Source organism: Monomorium pharaonis, chromosome 8 (assembly GCF_013373865.1).
Source record: "Monomorium pharaonis isolate MP-MQ-018 chromosome 8, ASM1337386v2, whole genome shotgun sequence".
Classification (NCBI taxonomy): domain Eukaryota; kingdom Metazoa; phylum Arthropoda; class Insecta; order Hymenoptera; family Formicidae; genus Monomorium; species Monomorium pharaonis.
In genome coordinates this window covers 23156919-23178306 of record NC_050474.1, presented here as the reverse complement: position 1 = coordinate 23178306, position 21388 = coordinate 23156919, and the positions used below count along the sequence as shown (strand labels likewise).

The following is a 21388-nucleotide window of genomic DNA, read 5'->3' as shown; positions in this document are numbered from 1 at the left end:
CTGTCTTAACATCAAAAATTCTATTCTTTATCAATGAGAGACATTTATTAAAATCTATACAATGTTCTACTAATATTAAGTTGAAACCAGACTATTCGCGTAGTACACTGTTTCACTGTATGTGGGCTGAAAAAATAATTTCGCGATTTCACAACAAGATTATCGTGGAAACAAAGCGGCCGAGATCCCGTGGAAGCCGCGCCAGCATTCCATGCCGGGTAACGAACTTCCCGCTGTTAATTGACAAAAATTCTCTGCCAAACGCTTCGCGCCGGCTGCCAATATCCGCCAATTTGCGAGTCACTCGGCTGACTTTCCACATCCAGGGGAGAGCCAGCGAAGTGCGACTCTCGTGCGCAGTTTGTCGGTGTAATTTCCAGTTTGATTAGCCGACACCTCTCCGCAGATCGTGTACGCGCGTCGCGAGACCGCGTTTCCAATGTACGAATTGCCGCTAATGACGTAGTTAACAGTTGATTAAAATCGAGATCCATCCATTTCCGCGTAGGCGGTGGGAATTTTGGTCCCTTTACTGAACGGGAGCGCCGGGCCTTTACCACGCCAGGGCACGGAAACGTATCCGCGGCACGAAACGAGTTCGATAATCGCCCTATAATTCAACCTGAATCGCGCCGAACAGTGTAGCCGAATAGTGGCTACCTGGTGGCACAAAAACCTTATCGCGTGCGGCAATTTGTCGGTGGCGATCTTTATTTTGTGCCTGTTTTATGTTTTATAAAGTCGAGGTAGAAGAGATAAAAAAAAAATAGAACTTACTGAGAGACTTATTTATTTTTCGTGCCGTCAATTTATGTCGCTAAATATTCTTAACTTTCAAATGGTAATTGCAGCCGTACCTTCATTATCTCGATGCAAAAAAGGACGGCTATTAATTCGAGAGTAGAATACACGGGATTTTATTCTGCATATTTTATTCATGAAATGCTGTCTGAAGAATTAACCCGCGACAATTTATCGCTGTTGCGCAACGCGATAAAGTTATGACTTGTAGAAAGTGTAATTTGCCTAATAAAACACGCCTCATGGCTAGTGTTAGTGATCGAAATATCGTCGCCGCCACGTGGAGCCCGTCGGCCTCCGGAATTGATTGCCAATTACCGGTGGAACGACGCTGACTCGATTCTGCGATCTAGAAAATTGAGTTACTTGACGAAACTCGATTCGACGGCGAATATGGCGACGGTCTCGAGACGAAAATGCTATGTCACGTTAATCATACCTGTAAGTTTATTCCTACGTAAGTTTTTTTTTCCCCCTGTTGTGCCGTAATATGCGAACGACGCCCGCGGACGTGTCATTTTTATATACAGATTAAAAAGAAACACTTACGAAGCGCTCAAAATTGCTGTCGTAATTCGCAGATAACGAATGCTAATTATCGCGCCTGATGAATTAATGAATACGATACTCATAAAGTATCATTATAATAAGATGTGCGAAAGGATTCTCGAGAATCCTTATTCAGGACAGTGAAAGCGTGCAATACATTAACTCCATTCTCAAACTGCCAATTTACATGACTTCATTAATGCGTGTTATATCATTATTAGTTTGCATTGTTTTTATTTGTATTGCTACCATTAATCATTGTAAATAAACTGACTATTTAATCTCTGCTATTTTCCAATTATATTGACTAATGAACATCTGAAACAACTTTATAAAATTTATTGCGTCCGCAAATGAACGTTAGGAATATTTTAATCGATGCGAAATGCATTCACGATAAGACGTATCGATGTAAGTGTCATAAGATCGTCTTGGGATTTCATCGTCGCGCGAGTTTACTTTTTGCTCGCCAATAATAATAAAAAAACGATTTTTACATGGTCAAAAATTAAAGCTTCCTTTTTGCTGCATATGATTCAAGAAAAGGACACGATAATCGCTGTTAAGCGCCAATAATAGCAACTGGCAACGAAACCGGAATCAGTTTTAATAACCAGTTTGACGTGAGACAAAAAGCAACGACGGACTTAAGAATCAATAAGGGTGCCTAAAAGACTTTCTCGTCGGTTCCACGATGATCTTCTCGGAAGAATAGAGCCTCTCTTTTCATCTTTTTTCCGCTCGCTCTTTCGATCGAACGGTCCCCTCGTTTCTTCATCTTCTTGCTTCATTTTCCGGCGATAAATCCGGTATACCGGAAGCTACTTTTACATAATTTGCGCAGTTTTTTATAGATTTTTTGAATACATGAAAATCTTATTTACTTTTTTAAAGTGAAATCAATTAAGGTCAAGTTAATTTTATCAAAATCTTATAGATTGAGACATAAATTTCCTTCGAAATTCTAATAATATCTATATTTTAATACTTGCAGCTGCCGTGTATTGAATCAAAGGAAATAAGCTAACTATATCTACTTAAAAATTGTAGCCCGCAAAATTATCCACGTTTGCTGCTCAATTTTTGAGAGGCAATGAAACTTAATATTATAGAAAGCTTTATATAAAGCTTAATGTGTTTTCTAAGCACAACGCAAAAGCGATCGACACATTATCAAGGTATTCAATTAGGCTCCGGCTAATATTAAATTGATAATCATTAAAATCGCCTCGTTATATTTTCCAAGAGATAAATCGTTTATCACATCAAGATTAGTCATTAACCTTTGTTCGAAAATTAAATCGACGTGGCTTATGGGCTCGGTATCGCGGGATCTCAATGCGGCATGGTAGTGCGTCGATCGCCCTTGCGATAATGGTGTGAGTCAGCTTGATGGACGCGAGAGAAGATGCTTGAATAAACTTCCAGATAAATATTTGCGCTTCGCAGAATGCCTTCGCATTGTCGAGCCGTAGGATCGTTTCAAATTAAACAGCGGCGTTATCGCGCATTGTCAGATCAGCCGGGGTCTTCAATCTTGATGGTCGATGGTTACACAAAAGGTTTTCCTTCGATTTAAATCTAGGATTACGATAACTGTGTTAATTAATATTGTTGTAATAGAAAACTCCATATCTCTTTCGATAGTATCGTGAAAAAAATATTTAATATTGTGGCGTACAATTTTATGACGCGTAATAAATCAATTGACAATTTCGATTGATGAGATTATCTTTAATTTTTAGAAGTGTCCAATATCACGCCGATTTCGTTCAGCTGCGCGTGATTGAGCTCGCAGTCGAACGTTTACTTAAATCCCTTTCGCAATGCGCAGCCGTGCAAGCCGATGGATGTCCAAAAAGAACTTCACTATTAAAGAGTCTGGATGACTGTTTTTTTCGATGCGTCCTGGCAATTTGATTTCGTATTCCGCCATGACCGCCGCGTTGCTCTTTCTTTTTCTCTCTCGGCTTGCAGTCTCTCCGACCCGTAGATCGAAATTTTATGGGTCGTATTTCCTCTTTAACGCCGATGCTATGTCCGGTACTCCGGATGATTCCACTCGCCTTTGTGTCTGTCCTCCGCCCTCTCCAAGTCTACACCCTCTGTCCTTTACCTTTTGCCTGCGTATCCTTCTTTCGCCGCCTACCGTCTTTTTTACGCGGGCGATCGTAAGTCGTCGTATCGCGCGAATCAACGGATGTATGTGATCGGTCTCTCGGGGAAAGTCGAGTAAGATCCCGTAGACGGAGATCAAATTCATCAGATATTTATTACCGGATGAATCGAGGAGGCTCACTTCCGTGAGAAATAGAGAAATGAGCTGAATGCTCGGATCTTAAGCGGAATGTCTTTTTTCGGAATATATTAACTTTTTTTGCTATAGAACAAATGTGAGTCTCGATGAAATCCTGTTTTACTCTATTTCTGCGTGAGAGATTCCTGCGATTGGCATTCTCATAAAACTCGCTCGCGCCGAAGTGTCGAAAAAAAAAAAATTCGGAACGCCGATTCTTGATTTCGCCGTATGGTCGTCAGCCGCGAGGAGAGAAATTCGCGGAGAGTCAACGATGACGATCGATCGCGAGAGGCGAGTGGAGATCGCCGGCACGAAGGCGAAGGCGCGCCCCAAGAAGACGAAAACTCGTTTCGTGCTTCGTTGCGAAGGTTAAAACCGTAACGCTCCTATCCGCCTTGCTCGTCGCCGCGCCGCTCGTGTACGAGCGAACGCGGGCGCTGGCCAGGCCAAGCTTAAACATCGGCGAGGTTGTGGCCCCCCCTCGCCAGACCGCAATTACATCCCATAAAGCACGATTGAGACACGGTTCGGCCATTATTCTCCCATACAGGGCCGTACAAAAGGGTCCCGCCGTTTAACGCGGCGACCCTTTTCTCGTGCATACCTCGCCCAGGTCGCGGCACGCGCGCGCGTGCACTTTCAGCTGGGGAAGAAATGGAAAAATGCGCCCCGAGCTATGTCAAGAGGGTTTCTCGCTCGCTCGCGAATTCTCGAGAGTGTATCGACGGGAACTTGGACTGCGAACCGTAAGAAGCCGGCTTAAAGAGCGAGCGACGCTACGTAAAGCAATTGTCTAGTCGAAGATGAGACGTGCATCTTCATTAAAGCGAATCTTCCTTAGAGATTAATATATCGTACGGAAGAATTTACGATAAAATCGGGAAATTCCTTTAGAGGACGGTGCACAAGGGGATTGCTTGAACAAGAGAATTTATTAAGGAGCGATGAGGTCCTCGAGACCTTTGCCTTCGAAAGGAGATCGTTACTTTATGACTCCCGAGTATCGTCGAAAAACGTTACGAGCGAGGTAGGATGATAATGGCAATCAATTCTACTCGATTCTACTTTAATCGCCGATCATTGACTTTTTCCGCTCTCTATTCCTATGACCTTGCCTCTCGCCCGTTCCTCTGGTAATCGAAGAAACTCGAGGCACGTTTCCCTATGGTGCGATTATGCCGCCTCTTGGGACTTTATGAAGCAATTACCGCGGCACTAATTAGAGTAGGAGCGCCGGTTTGGCAGGACTGCTTCATTTTTGTCCAGAAAGTGGTGTCATGAGTGATAGAGGCGAACCGCTCGCAAGCGTCGTCCGAACGAACAATGCTTGCGTCCCTGCAACTCTCTTTCGGTTTCACTCCATGAAATTATGCGTCTCGTCTTACTCAATTTACGTCAATTAAGCAAGTTGGATTTTATGCGTCGATCAATAAATCAAGGAAAGTGCGAATCTCGGTTTTTATAGAATCGTCTTCTTTCATTTAATTTGTTTAATTTACACTAAATTAGAATGTATTTTTTTTTAATTAGATTACTCTAAAAACAAAACAGGATTGTGCATTATCAAATAAATTTAATCTTTTATTTGTAAATTAAGTTTAAATGAAATAGCAAAGAAATATATTTTTCATATGAGAACATATTTTTTATTTTACGTAGATAAATTTAATTTTAGAAAAAGAATTAAAAAGTTAATGTTTATTTGTTTTAAATCTAACTAGTTAAAGTTCAAAATTAACTTATTTAAAACTAAAAATAATTAATTGTATAACTTTATTATTTATAACTTTTTAAAGTTAGTTACTACTCAACTCGAGTAAATGCACGTCACGTAAAAGTAGATCAAATCGCCTAAAGGCAGACAAAAGAATTATTTTCCGACGGATAGTATAAATAGATAGATATAAGAGAAAATAGCTTAGCTGGTCGTTGAGAAAGGATATATGGAAGTTTGCTAAAGTAGATGAGCTTTACCGAGTACAAGGCCGCTTCTTCATCTTCATCTTTTTATTCATACGCGTTGCAAACCTCAATTTTGACGATATCTCAACCACGATGAAGCTTTGTGCGACGAAGGAAACCACTGACGAGCGTGTCACGGACGCATCATTGAGCCGGCTTAGCGAATGAAGAGCGAAATGGGGACACGTTATATTACTCGTAGATATGAACCTTGAGGAAAACATACTGAATGCAATCAGACGAAATCTCTAAAAAGTATACAACCGCTTTTATATAATCCGCTCTAGAATGTGCGCTGCACCAGCGCTGGTTATTTCGGTCAAATATCTGTTATCGAAAATCTTTTCAACAATGATTTATAGATATAATTTATATAGATATAAGTAATTAGAAAAATCTTTTAAGATTCTTCACAGATATGATTAATATCTTTTCTGTAAGATAGATTATCGGACCGCGAGTGTATTTAGGTCAATGTTCTCTATGACATAAGAAAAAAAAAAACGTTGAAGCATCTGCCGCTAAATGTTCACATCCGTTTTCTCGCTCGTCAGCTGCTTTTTTTCGCGTTTCGTGGCTTTCCCATGGTCGACCACACCTCCGCCCATCGGTACGGCAAGGTACGGAGACTCCCGTTCCTTTTTTCGTACGAAACCTTTAATTTGGCACGTGTTGCACTCTTGGCTATTGTTGCCATGATTGTCGGGTTGGCCTGGCTGTCTTCCTTCGGCATCGTCGCCGATCTTTGTGGTATAAGCGGAGTTTATGGTGATAATGCGCGGTTCTCGGGTGTTCGTGGCACGCGTGTTGTTCCTTCGCGTCGCTTTTCGCCTCTCTATCTCGAGTCGTTACCCGTTAAATATTATAATACCGCGAGAAAAAGCGTTTCGCCGGGCAACGTCGTCGAACGTCGTAAATATCATTAATGCAATCGGGAATTGATTTTCCCCGGTCCTCGTTTGGTATTCATAGGCAGAGCGTAGTTCGCCGCATTATTCGTTATGCCTATGAATACCAAAGATATTGGGCCTAAGAGAGTTTTGTAGTGAACTCGTGAGAGTCATAATCATATGCAATGCAGATGTATCTTTACAAAGATGAATATACACATACACATACCTGTCAAAAATACAATTAAATTTTATAATTATATAAATCTTTAATGTAATTTTATTTTAAAAGAAAAAATATATATACATACACATAAATCATATCAAGTTAAATGGATTTCTGTATTAAAATAATTTATATTAAATCTGAATCAATTTCAAATAAATCAATGATATAAATATGTAAAAAATAGTAATGCTACAAATATTTTAAAACAATATTAAAAAAGAATTATTATTAAATTGACAATTTAATTCGTGATATACTTTTAGTTTCAGTTTATAATTGCATTTCAAGATTGACTGTATTCAACGTGCACTTGGTAAAACTGAAAATATGTTTATGATTTATGTGTAAAATAATATTAAGTATCAAAATAGCTGGGAAGGAGGGGGGGGATTCTTTAATTGTGTGATTACACTTAGGTCTTGTTAAAATCATGATTGTAAATTAATAATGTTTCTATTGATTATTTAACATCGATAGAGTGAGTTACGTCGAATCAAGTGGGTATTAATGGCATTAATCGTTGATTGATTTGCAATATGTACACACTGAGTGCACCATGTGGAATGTAAATATTAGTCGATTCAGTGAGCTCTCCAATTGTCAAGTAAGCATGATTATTGTTGAAAAAAGAATGACTTACGAAATAATTGCGAATTCTATGCCTGATTCTCGTCTTGGAAAGATGTGTGTTCGTTATTTACTACATGCATGTGTCAGCCGGAAAAGTGGGGGTGGCGGGTCGCTTTGATCTTCTCTCATACGTTTTACTTGTACCTTAATATCAAAATTTCATCGCCTTACAGGAGCTGAAGGAGAGCTTCAATTACGGCCTCTTCTGTCCGCCAGTGAATGGAAAAGCTGGGAAATTCCTGGACGAGGAACGCCGTCTCGGCGATTATCCTTTCAATGGACCCGTCGGGTACTTGGAGGTAAGAAGACGGGTTTTTTATTTTTTCGTTTTTTTTTTTTTAATTATATTTTCCATTTGTAATCATTCGCATAATACAAAAATTGATCGTGCTGGTTCCGTTTTTTACTGTGACTACAAGAAAGAAGAGACAATGTAGATATGTTTATTTCAGTCGAATGATTATAGGTCGGTTTTAGTAACATGTGGTATATAGTGAGTGTACGGCAAAGGCTTCCCGTTTTAGTAACGGAAGGGTTAAGTAACTTCCTCGCGTGCGCATTAAGGCTGTCAGCAGACCCACTTCACGCCTGATAGGATCTAATTACGTTTCTAAGCTGAATAGCGAGAAGAGAAACATTCTTTAGCACATATGCGATAAAAATCTTACCAGAACCAAACAAAGATTTTACACAAGAAAGACTGTAATTATAAAAAAAAAAGTAAAATTGGAATCTGTAATTACTTTCTTAAATAAGAAAAAGAGTATTTTTTTTTTTAGAGAAAAAATATTTTTTCTAATTATTTCATCGGTTAATTTTCTGACAATGTATCTGTAAATGACGCTTGCATTTTTTCATAATCCTGTCGGGTTGGTTGACTTTTTTGTGAGCTAAAGAAGGATGTGTTTACGCGCGTTTCTTTACATTATCTTCAATTTCAAATGAAAGATCCTGCAAAACGACGATAATCATTTCCGTAACATAATATTGCAAAAAAGAGAGGTCGCGGAAGTGAGTATTATGTAATTAATCATCACGGTGATGCTCGCTATCCTTGCCATACATAAATCTCTCGGTGGTCGCGGTGCGACGAATCCACGCGCGCGCGCTTTTGCACGGCTCGACCGGCGATGACTGTTGAAACGGGGATTCGCGAAAAACAAATAATCCGGTCCCGGGTTAACGAGATCTGGATCTTATCCCGCGGTTTTCTTGCGTAACCGGTGCTAGTTCTCATCACCGTCCACCTCGTCGAGTTCCCTGCATCGTCGTCGTAGTTGTTCTTCTTCTTCTTTTGCTTCTTCTCCTTTTTCTTCTTCTTCTTCGGTCGATCCCGATCGGTTCCACCGTGCCAGCTGCGCGTCCCCGCTTCGTCGCGGGAGATTCACTTTCAGGGACGGCTGACTCATACAGCTTCTTTGAGCCGTCTTTAAGCCGCATTCACCTCGCACGAGTTACAAATTACATGGAGCCGGTCGGCGAAAAACTCACGTTTAACGAACGCCTGTCAGCGGGATCCTCACTGGACAATGGGGCCCCGTGGTTTTGAAAACCATAAGTCTGTAGATATGTCGCTAAGATCTCGCCTTAACAATAATACCCTTACGCGGGGCTTCTCTTCGTAAACATAGACGTTGCGGGTTCTTAAGGGGTGTCACGTTTCATCAAGATTTACTTGTTATTATTTAATTAACAATGGCGTTGATGGCTATCTTGACAAACCGTTGCAAGATTTAATGTAATAATTTCTTTGTAACATGTATAACGTTTAAATAATTGTTTAATTAAATTAGACATTCCTGACATTTAAAACTGAAAACTAAAACAAATTGAACAAATAGTAAAAGCAAGATAAGAAACGAAATCATTTTATCATATTTTTATTATTTAATTTTTATTTAAAATACACGATAAAAGAGCGAAATTATTAATTCAGGACGATTCCGTCCTATCGAGTCAAATGAACGGGAAGGAATTATATATTAAGAGATATTATATGTTTAATAGAAAATAAACTTCACATTTAAATCACTGGCATTTCATCGTAATGTTAGTCTTGTGCCAACAAAGCTTCCTTATTACAATAATCGATCCCTGCTGTCAATCTTAGACTCGTTTTCGTCACGAGAGCCGGAGGAAGTTAATTTCAGGGCCGCTTCGATTCAAGCCAATTCCTTTGATCACCTGACGATCCATTCATTTCGCACGAGCTACGTATCGTCGGACAATCGGAGCAGGGCGTAGACGATAAGCCACTCGATCCGGCGAATCGCGAATCCGTGAATGAAAAGTTAAAATTGACGGCCGCGTATCGACGGTGGTTGTCAGGCGAGCGGCGGGGAATAATTAATTATCGATCGGGAAAGTAATACCGGGCAAACTCCTGGTACGTAACATTCAGGAAATCCATTCAAGATCAGCATGAATTCTATGTTCTTTCTCGATTTCATCTCGCGGGTACACTTCGTTGGCCGGCTCAATGTAAAAACTTACTTTGCAGCTTCACCATAGCTGCTTTCTTTATCCGCTCGACATACATATTTCCTGTCGCTTCTTTGCAGAGTAAACGTACCTTTCAGATGGAATTTCACAACGGCGAAGTAGGGGAACGCGTAACGCTCTCAATTCTTCATTTTTCATCCTCAAATCTCGCTCGATACTCGCTGCCTGTTAGTATCGAAGTTGGGATAAGCGACACCGTTAGATCGAGCTGCTGCGCAACGCGTCCGTCCGCATTTGTAACGCGATAAAACCGGCTGATGCGTGCGCGATGCAATCCGCGCGATGACGATGGCAGCGCGATGCACTTACGCATCCGACGTACTGTACGCGTTGGCACACTGGTCTTTATCATGCTATTATTGGTTGCGTACAATGCGGCCACGCGGTCGCATCGAAAAGAAGTCGTACGATAGATGATGGGACGTAATTCTTCGTGACATCGTTTTCACAATGCTGTCTCATGCGAAATTGCATCCGTGATTAAATTAAAAAAAAATTAATTACTTATAAACTTAATCGCGCATTATGTACAAATATATATAAATTACTTTGATATATCAGATTGCAGGATTCTGAGAATGTATGTGTCATATGTCATTTTTTATTTGTGATTGCTTTTCATATAAAATCTTGTTTTGTATTTGTGCACTTGTCTACACATTTAATGGGAAGTATCGATTGCGAATTAAATTTTTTTACATATGTTAATAAAACTAATAAATATTAATCCAAAGGTTTATTTGGATCCATATTTCCTCATTTAAAAGTTATTTATCTAAAACTGCAACAAAATATGATTATTTCTGCTGCATATTATTCATTGTTTGTTTTTTGCAGCTTTAGCTGGTAGGAAAAAAGGAATTAAATTTTTAATAGGAAGTGAAAAGAAAACAAATCAGGTTCATTCTCCTGAGATGGGCGTAGCCATACTTTACGCATCTTGCGTCACATCCGGTTTATTGCGAATTCATCGATAACAAAGAAATACGCGTGACGAACGTATTCATAGTAGATTGTAAGAAACGGCAATTATGACCGTCCAAGTGAGACGATCCGGCGATGAGATACATTTACGCGATAGCCATTTGCGCGGCGTTCTCTCGCGATGTATTTACATAAGTACTACTAGAAGCTACTGCGGATCTACCGCGACAAATTGCACGCGACGAAGACAGAGTTGAAGAGTGAAATACTCGGGTATCTCACTATCGACATTTACGATTTTATTTGATCCGCTACATTATCGCGTGTAATATAGAAATAATTAATTCGCGTCAAGCAGCAAGCAATAAATTTCACGCTTTTACATCGATGAGACGGAAAGTGACACGTCACTAATAGTTATTCGGTAATCATTGAAACAGCAACAGGTTGCGTGTTTAGAAAGCATAAGTATCACCATCAAATAAATTCCAGCTCAAATACAAGAGGCGGGTGTACAAGATGCTGCATTTGGATGAGAAACAGCTCAAGGCTATGCACACTAGGACGAATTTGCGAAGGTTATTGGATTATGTGCAGAGCAGTCAGGTCGAGAAGATCGCAAAGATGTGCAGCAAGGGGCTGGATCCTAATTTCCATTGTCAGGAAACAGGAGGTAATTCGCATGCACAATTGCGGCAAAATTGCAAAATGACTCCCCAATGATAAAATCATGATTTCCATCAGTTCTCTCACAATGAAACAAAAATATTCATCTTTAAATAACTATGCAATCATTTTATCAAATTGCCATTTTACAAAATTTAATACTGTACTATTTATATTTTATCATTTATTATATTGAGAAAAAGATGCTTAAAAATTTATTTGAAGCATATAAATTTATTTTACTGAAATAAATCTTTGTATACATGAAAAATATTATGAGCTCGTTAAAACCGTCATTAAGAATTGGGCATCTTTTTTTATTCTCGATTCCAGAGACGCCGTTGACCCTGGCAACTACCTTGAAAAAGCCGTCCAAGGTTATAATTGCATTGGTCAATGGCGGTGCTCTACTGGACTATCGAACGAAGGAGGGTTTAACGGCGATGCACCGTGCCGTGGAACGAAACAGTTTGGAGGCGGTTAAAACACTTTTGGAGTTGGGGGCTAGTCCAAATTACAAGGATACCAAGGGCTTGACGCCGCTCTATTACAGCGTCATTTACAAGACCGATCCAATGCTCTGCGAGACGTTGCTTCACGATCACGCGACGATAGGAGCTCAGGATCTTCAGGGCTGGCAGGAAGTTCATCAGGTTTTACTCTTTTCTTCTTACATCTTTTTTTATTAGATAGTAAACGATATTGGTAGAGATATCGAAGATAATATTTAATAATATATAGATTAAGTCAATGTTTCTTGCAAACATTTTGATAAGATCCGATAACACTTCTTATAAACACTTCTTATCATCGCAATTAAAATAAAGTTTCAACGTCGCATACTTTTGATGACTTTAATAACAATTTTATTAGAAATCTTATCTTTTATCGATTAATATTTTCTCGTAAAACTAATTTATCGTAAAGTGAAACATTATTCATTGGTTTCATTCATAAATTCTGGCGAATGGAAAAAATGTTAGTGTAGCTAACGCGCTGGTTGCGAGCTAGCGAAGAATGCGGCTCGAACTCCATTGAACGATTTCCGCGCCTAATACGTGTCTATTCTGCTGTATGCCCGCAGGCATGTCGCAACAATCTGGTGCAGCATCTGGACCACCTGCTTTTCTACGGCGCTGACATGAACGCGCGCAACGCGTCCGGTAATACGCCGCTGCACGTGTGCGCGGTGAATAACACGGACGCCTCGTGCATACGTCAGCTACTCTTCAGGGGCGCGCAGAAGGACGCGCTCAACTACGCGAACCAAACGCCGTACCAAGTCGCGGTGATCGCGGGCAACATGGAGCTCGCCGAAGTCATCAAGAACTATCAATCGGAGGAAGTCGGTGAGTTATGAACGTCGCACGAAATGTCAAAAATCGAGCCCTCCCGCGTGGAGGAGGAGGAGGAGGGACACGAATATCCGGGCGCAGGAAATTCGCTTGGAGAGGTCGAGGCATGATGCTGCAAGAATAAACGACAGACGTTGACGATCTTCCTCTCCATTCCCTTCGCGTTCTTGCTTCTTTTCTCTCTCTCTCTCTCTCTCTCTCTCTTTCTCTTTCTCTTTCTCTGTCTTTTAATCTTGAACATTGTTCCGAGTCGTTCTCAGCGGTTCGTTGCTTGTGCAATGATGATAACGCCGAGCGGCTGATCGTCCTTCCGGGATCACGAATGGGACGAACGGGCTTGAAAGACGGATAACCGTAATCTCGTTACTCGGCAAAATTTTTCCATATTCAATCGCCACACCCGCAAAAAAACTATCGGCGCGATTGTCCGATTTTAATCCCCTCTTCACGAACCATTTATTAGATAAGTTAAAACTCAATATCAAGAGCGAGAGATTCAGCGACGAACGTGACGGGTTTCAGAAGCTTTTTTAATATAATCCGATATAATTGTTGATACAAATCTCCGCGATCGGTTCGATAATAAATTGAAACAACTTGTCGGAACCTTAGAAATAGTTTCTAGTTATCACATTATCGCCGATATCGTTGCCTATTTCGAGACCAATATCTACGATATCTACAATTTGTTTGTTAAAATAAAGTCGCATATGGCCGCGATCATACGACACGATAAGATTCGCACATGGTATCTGATAAGAAATAAGAGATCGTGGCCTATAAACGTATGCTTTCATATGGGCATGATTATAGTCGAGCATGGCATGAGCATGTGCACGCTGCTTTTCCCGTAATATAGAGGTAGGCATCAGTAGGTAGTCTTTCGATCGTAGTTACTTAGAGGGTGCTTCTGGAATTGTATATTACACGCGAGGCGTGTTGTGAGTGTGACGTATGTGTGTCAATGTACCTTTATCTACCTGTGTCTGTGCTGTGTGACGAGTAACGTAAAAATTTACAATTATTTGTCATGGGATTTTTGGTGGTGATGGTCGTGTATGACGTCGAGTACATTTGTGATACCGCGGAAAAGTAACGACACTACCTCTTGATAGATTGCTTTCCAGTAACTAATGGTACTGTATTTTTGATTCACTGTCGAATGGATCAGTGCTGCCGGGTCGAAAGATCGTTTTTATTTTTTACATTTTTTACTTGAATAAAACAAATTTTAAATAAATAATAATACATAAGTTTGGATTTTTATAATGTCTGATACTGATGAAATAAAACTTGTCAATTATATAATTTGGATTATAGAATATTCTGTTGCATTTTAAAGAATATTTTATATACATACCTATATAAAGTTTCGATAATTTTTTCTTTTTAATGACTATTCTAGTGAGAAAATCTCTAAAAATTGAATGCGTGAATCAACATTTTTTTGTACTATATTGAACACGTTGGACTGTATATATATTTTTTCCTGGCAGCATTGAATTTGCAAGAATGTCTTGACTAGTAATGTTTGGTAGTTCGAGATACGTTGTGAATCGACGTGACCTCCGCGGGTCGTCGGAGTCTCCGGAGCCTGCAAAGAAACCTGAAGAAACACACTCTGACGACCTGGCGACGGTGACGGCGATCGTCTGTGCACATGACGTATTCCGACGAAACTTACCCGTAATTTCACATTGTATCGTACAAAACGGATACAACAGAACGGGGATGGAGTCGTTATCCTTGCGTGTGCTTTCTACCGCTTTTCCATCTGTATAGGATGTCCCGGAATCGATGAAAAATGGACGCGTTCTTATTTTTTTCATGTTTTTTTAACTTTAATGATATTTTTATCGCTTAAAGGAATCTCAACATTAGACCTTTTTTTTTGCTCTCTATGAACTAGATCTTCTTTAAATTTTAAAAGTCTGTTAAAACAATCATCCTAATAGATGAGAAGTTAGCTTAATAATATTGTGAGAATATACTTTGTTTTAAAAATTAAATATACAAATAAATGTTATAATTTAATTTTTACTTAAAAAATGATTAATATTTGGATATTTTTGCCAAGATAACTCCGAGTCTATAAGAAGTGAACGCTGTGTCCACTTTTCTTTTGCCAGTTCTGAGACATCCTGTACGTGCCGGTACTAAAACGACGAGTGCAATATCTGGTTAGCCGGGGTTACCCGGGGAGAGCCAATAACCATCATCGTCGCTATCACGAAATAACATTGTGCGTGCGCGCGGGTATGCGTGCGTGCGTGCTTGTGTGTGTGCGACACGGCGCTTGTAAGATCGCTTTGCAAAAATCCCGCATGACGATCTTCCGTACCGGAACACCGGAAGATCGATCGTGCTGTAACTCTTCGTTTTTTAACAAACATAATGTACGATGTACAAACTATGCGACTAACACTTGCGCGTCGATTAAGTGCAGATAATGACGGCGCATAAATACTTAACGCGCGCGCTGATTAAGTGATTTGTCCGATATGTCTACTTCAGTCACGAAACACTGTCTTCTCATCGTGTATTGCAATTTTTTATGCGCGTGTAACTTATTCTTTTTAACCCTAGACAGTATTCAGTATTCGTATTACGATGTTTTATTTTAAAAATCACCAGATTTTGAGAAAGAAATTTAAGATAAATCTTATAAAAATTTAATAAAATTTAAATTTAATAAATATAAAAGGTATTACATATTTAATATTAAATATATTTGATCAAAATAAGAGGAAATACTTTATCGTAAGTTTTTTGCGTTACTTGAAATCCCGCCAAAATTTAGCACTTAAACCAAAATAAATGTACATTTGTACCTTGTGGAGAAAAAGAAAGCAAAGATGCAAAAAGTGTGAGCAATAGATCTACTGTTTAGGGTTCAATATTTCATATATGGTCTAAGTGCAATATTAACGATACGATTTTCACGTTTCGCCCCTGAAGACTCGTGTCAACGCTCGTCTGAGAAGACGGTAGAGTACATCGGGCCGTGCCTATTTTCTTGTAAGGCTAAGTAATCCTTTCTTTACTTAACCTTGCAACCTTGCGATTTTCCAGTACCGTTTAAAGGGCCGCCACGCTACAACCCGAAGCGGCGCTCGGTGGCCTTCAGTGGCACCTCTTCGATGATGACGACGAGCTGCTCGGCGAGCAATCTGGGCACCCTCACCAGGATACCGTCCACCGAACAGCACGCGGTGACATCAAGCGCCGGTAGTACCGCTGGTACCACCCTTACCAGAACCATCTCGGTGGAACAGTACTCGAGTATCACTCGAGTACCCTCCGCCGAACAGTACGCTACAACCGCAGCAACGGCCGTGAGTCTGAACCGATTACCGTCCACGGAACAACCGTATCCACCACCTCCGTCGTCCGGCGTGCTCGTTCGGGCAGCATCCGAGGAGAAATACGCACCGCCTGGTGCTGTGCTGAGCAGAGCCTCGTCCGGAGAACGATACGACGCCACCCTGATCAGAGTACCGTCCTCCGAGCAGTATCCGACCACTAATACGCTGATTAGAGTACCGTCCACGGAGCAGTATCCGACCACCGCGGTAGGCCTGACCAGAGTACCGTCCACGGAACAATATCCCTCCACCGGTGGTGGAATTACGATTGTCGGTCAGACGACCGAGTCGAGCCACCACGGAAGCCTCGGCAGAGTACCGTCCGTAGAGTCGAGCAGAAACGATTTACCGAGAATACCGTCCGAACAGAACGGCCACCGACTGACGTCGGAGTACCAGAGTCCGAATTCTTTGAGAGATCCTAACGTGAGGTAAGCATAGAAACGCGATAAAGTCGCGTGGTAAAGCGTGAGCGGACACGCGGAAGGGAAGAAAAGAATCTTATCAGAGTTTGGCAAAGAATTCATTCTCGCTTCGAGTTCGGTCGTCACTCGCAAGCAACGACGTTCGTTCGATATATTCGCGCGGTCACCGATGCTTCACCCTGACCAGGACCGATCGGCGTGTGGCCGACCGGGAGAACAAAAAATGTATCGCGTTGCCACACGAACGCGGTGGTCTTGGTCGGCGCGAAGCGCAACCGATCGCCGATGTATCCTAAGAGTTGTACGCACCATTTCAAGATTGCCGAGCACTGCCGAAAATTATTCAAACTTGAGAATGGAGGGCCTGACGAGGCTGCAAGAGCACCGGCTCGAGCTGCAGCATCGCCTCGATATGCACAGAACGCAGATGGAGATGCCGCCGTCGCCGTCGCCGAGCAGTAGGAGTTTAGCGCCTTTCAGCTCGGCCAGCTCAAGCTTGTCCGAAGGCAGCAATCAGCCGTCCGGCGAAGACTCGGCCAGCATCGTTACAGGTACACTATTCTTTTCTCATTCTATTCCCTTCAATCCAACCTCTGCGCTCGCTCTACGATGGTGAGGGGACCAGAACCAAGAAGTCTGCTCCTCGATGATCCACGAACGAACTGCGGAAACACGAACACCGTATAGATAGCCCGGATCCCACGAGAGAGCCAACTACTGTAACAATATACGAGGAAGCGGAACGGTCGTTTCTTTTGCTGAGCATATCACGCGTAAAATGACGGACCATCGTTATGTTGTATGTACCATCACCACCAAAAACCGACGGCGGTGTGCGAAGGTGGTCAAACGACACGATAAAAGAGTTAATCGGACGATGGCTTTGATGGTTCGTGCATGTTCCCGTTTTTGGTGTCCCCGAGGATATTAGAGATCCCGAGTTAATGGCTCCTCCTTGTCAATCCAGCGAGCGAGCTGGGCGAAGTTCCGCTCATGGAGAGACACGTGTTGCGCTTATTTTCATTAGCGGCCGCCTTTTAGGATGCGACGAATGTGACGCGACTGGCGATTCCTAGAGCTCTTTGCCGTCGTAGAGCATACTCTATAGGCAAACCGAATTGAATTGATTTTTCTTTGAGCCCAAGTACGCTGAAGTTTTAATTTAGCGTTAAGAATTAGCCGTTCTTTCTTTTTCTCTTTCTTTCTTTCACTGTCTCTCTTAAGAATTTCGATTTCTTGCATGGCGTTTATCGCTCGGTAAGGCGATGCGGGGCGAACATTGAGGCATCACGCTGAGTATATCCGACTGTTGTCGATTTCTAGACAAGAGTCTCGGCGACACGGCGTCCGACGTGATCAGCGACAGTTCCGGGGTGGGAACCTCGCAGTCCGACACGACCAATTCATTATCCATTCCCGGCACGACGGTGGTCTGCGTGGAGAACTACAGCAGCGGGATCACCGGCCATCTCACTATCAATCAAGGAGACATCCTTGAAGGTACACCGTCAGGCAAACCCAGCAAAATGTACCTCTCTCTTTTTTTCTCTTATCTAGCTTCGTTGACTTCGTAATCGACGGCGATGTAACGTCGTTCGCTCAATGTCTCGTGATTTTTCATCTTCCCTCATGATTGACACCATCATTACCACCGTGTTCTATAATCTGGGACGACAGCAGTCTCATTTTATTTTTCTCGATTTCTGTTTTATAGGTAACGACCAGAAATATTTTTTTGATAGCAAGCGTGTTTTTGTTTCTTTATTTTTAACAGTCACCGGTGCGACCGATTGTGGCCTCCTGGAGGGGGTCTTGCGCGGACAAGGTACCGGTCTATTTCCCGCACATTGCGTTCAGGAAGTTCGATTGCGCCACACGAATATACCTCTGGGCCCGCAACCCGCTAGGGACGGACGAAATCGAGTACTGGGCCGCAGAGAGTCGCAGCACAAGTACTTTGCTACCGCTCCCAGATTAAAAAAGCCGTGAGTTTCGTGTTCGATATTTTTAAAATCATTTTCAGGCTTAGGTACTTAGTGAAAGATACAATAATGATTTTTGAACTGTCAGTGTTACATCGGAGCCACGCACTGTTGTTCTTCATCGTTCGAGGAAAGGCTTTGGCTTCGTATTGCGAGGCGCCAAAGCCACCTCGCCACTAATGGAACTCACGCCGTCAGCCAAGTATCCGGCATTACAATATCTGGATGATGTCGATCAAGGAGGCGTCGCTGACTTAGCTGGTCTCCGAAAAGGAGATTTTCTTATTCAAGTAAGTTTACAAATATTGATTATGACGTTAAATACGATGACAAGAAGAAGTTAAAGTTTAATTTTTTAAAATTATTGTAGAATTTTCAGTTTTATATTCTTTCAATTAAATTGCATTTTTTTTGCGAATATTCCAGATCAATGGCGAGGACGTAACGACGGCCTCCCACGAACACGTAGTCGACCTGATAAGGAAATCGGGAGAGTTGGTGCGAATGACCGTGGTCTCGCCGGTAATTAGTCTTCCGAATTCCCAATCGGCGGCCGCGTTGCCAACTAGTCAACCGATTCAAAGACAATACGCAACTTTGCCGCGCAAGGGTAACAACAATGTGGTGGTCGGCGGTACGCTCGGCAGATCTCCAGCTCCTGTACCGCCACGAAGAGATCCGAAGACCACGTTAAGTGTGGGGCGAGCGAGAGCGCGATCGATGGTTGCGGGATTAGGTAACTGATCGATATCGATCTTACAAAATTTTTACAAACTTTATAAGACATCCGTGCTATTCGGGTTTTGTTCTATGTCTCTCGCAGAAGGAGGCGGCGAAAGGGATGATCGCGACGAGATTGCATCGACCGGTGCGAAGTCGAGCAGCGCGGAATCTATTCACATGCCGCAGCAGCCGTCGACTGGATCAAACACCGGTCAGAATACTCCAGTGCAACCGAGAACAGCCAGCATTCGATCGCGTCCGACTTCCAGCAGAATCACCGCCGCGGAACTTGAAGTAACTATCTCTTATCCACTTGCGGCACGCGCGTCGAACATGCTCCCTCTCTCTTTCTTTCGCTCGATCACAGAGTCTAACCATGCGCTCGTTGTCCTCGAATTGAATGGCATTGTATGCACGAGACGAGATCGAGGCTTCAGCTTCGTCCTTTAATTTCTCTTCCAGGAGCTATTTCAGCGGCAGCAGGGTAGCGCCGGCGGTCAATACAGCTCGTCCATGATGAGCTCCTCTCACTTTCAGACTACTGGTCAGTCCACCAAGTCGCATCCGTCGTCGCCTGCCAAGACCGGCAGGGTGTACGCGAGCGTAGCGGAGATGAAGCGCAAGGGCAAAGTAAGGATGACCTGCCACTCAGTTACGAGTTCGCACTCGCCCTCTCGTTCGCGTTTCTCTTTTTAATATTTACCCTATAGTTAACGATAAGCCCATCGATGAAAGCTGCCCTAGATAATGGCCATTATTAACTTGTTTGTTTGTTCGTTTGTTTATCTCATCCATTAGTAGTTTGATCGAACTCTCTGATATCCCTTTAGACAACTATTTTTCTCTTCCCTTAGTCTAATTGTCTCTCTCTATTTTCCTCGTATCGTTACCCATTGATAGTAAGTTCCATCGATATAATATTCGACGGTTAGGATATCCCGTGAGAAAAGTCTACCAGCGTCGAAAGTGTCGTCCGGCGTTCGGTGAACGTTCTTCTCTCTGGGCAATGGTAATGGTGGTTGTTTTCTTTTGCATGTGTGTTATAGTTTGCGCGTAAACCAGTGCGAGCAAGCAAAGGGCGGTCCTGGTGCGGGCGAGACGACGAGGACTACTACTTATATTACTGATCGAAAATACTTTGTTTCTAGCTCGTCCGTGGCTTGCATGATTTCAGGTGACTAAGCCATTTGCTAAATGAAAAAGAAATCTGACGTCCGCGAGGGCGTTAGGTGCCACCTACAGCTTCACGTGTTCACGCCTCAAGTATTATTAACAAATTGCCGCATTTGCATTTAACCAAATTCAGCGATTTTCCTTAATTCCTTAAGTCGCCCTTCAGGATTGTTCCTATAAGCATGGAAGGCTAACGATACGTAACTCTTTTCTCCGCAGTATTCGACAGTATTAAACAGTTAAATGACATTTCGCTGAGACAGTAATGGTAGTTGGTCACGGTAGCTTGGAGTTCACGCTTAGCAGGAATACGCTTCATTCTCGTATCACATTTTTCCAACGTCCTTTTGCCTTTGTTTCACACTATTCCTTTCGTCTCTTCACGAAATTTTAAATTGCAATTCTGTAAATTCTTCACGCTCCAAGTTTTTCAAAGTTTGCAAAATGATGCGTTTGCGAGTTGCAGTCTGAGACTTTTGTCCTTACGTTTGCAGTCGCAATCGAGAGTACGCTTCTTCGGTGGCGTGGGAGGTGGCTCCGATCTTCACAGAGATTTCCATAGCACGCCGGATCTTAATGTGCAAGCGCAATCGTCGTCTCTTCTGGCACACAAGTATCACAGAAGTCAAGAAGATGTAAATGCTCTGAACGGTAGAAATGGGCTTCCACCGCCGAATCATCCGCCGCCACCTCCACCGGTCGGACAGGTCATTAAGGTGAATGTCGGCGCTAACGTGCCGGATGTCGTTACGCCAGCCTCAGTTTACGATAATATGGCGCATATCCAGCAAGTTAAAGGTAAACGTTTTTTTACAATCTTATTTATAACTTTGTCATACTAAAGTAAATTATGAGCTTTGATAAAAATAAATATTCAATTTAATATACTTATATTCTTCAAATATTTTATTGT

General features: G+C 42.0%; 1 protein-coding gene across 9 annotated transcripts in view; it reads left to right on the top strand.

The window, feature by feature from the left end:
- Positions 1-21388, top strand: part of LOC105835954 (protein shank) — a 116401-nt gene that overhangs the window by 92504 nt on the left and 2509 nt on the right. For 3 of the 9 annotated variants that reach the window (XM_012679640.3, XM_012679639.3, XM_012679638.3), the window contains 13 exons: positions 7534-7659; positions 11279-11459; positions 11786-12105; positions 12537-12801; positions 15880-16603; positions 16916-17148; positions 17921-18097; positions 18312-18582; positions 18668-18869; positions 19006-19315; positions 19403-19596; positions 19765-19932; positions 20970-21273. In XM_012679640.3, the coding sequence (XP_012535094.1) occupies positions 7534-7659; positions 11279-11459; positions 11786-12105; positions 12537-12801; positions 15880-16603; positions 16916-17148; positions 17921-18097; positions 18312-18582; positions 18668-18869; positions 19006-19315; positions 19403-19596; positions 19765-19932; positions 20970-21273 (3475 nt within the window). The remainder of the gene's footprint in view (positions 1-7533; positions 7660-11278; positions 11460-11785; positions 12106-12536; positions 12802-15879; positions 16604-16915; positions 17149-17920; positions 18098-18311; positions 18583-18667; positions 18870-19005; positions 19316-19402; positions 19597-19764; positions 19933-20969; positions 21274-21388) is intronic. The other 6 variants (XM_036290700.1, XM_036290701.1, XM_012679646.3 and 3 more) reach the window with 4 other exon arrangements.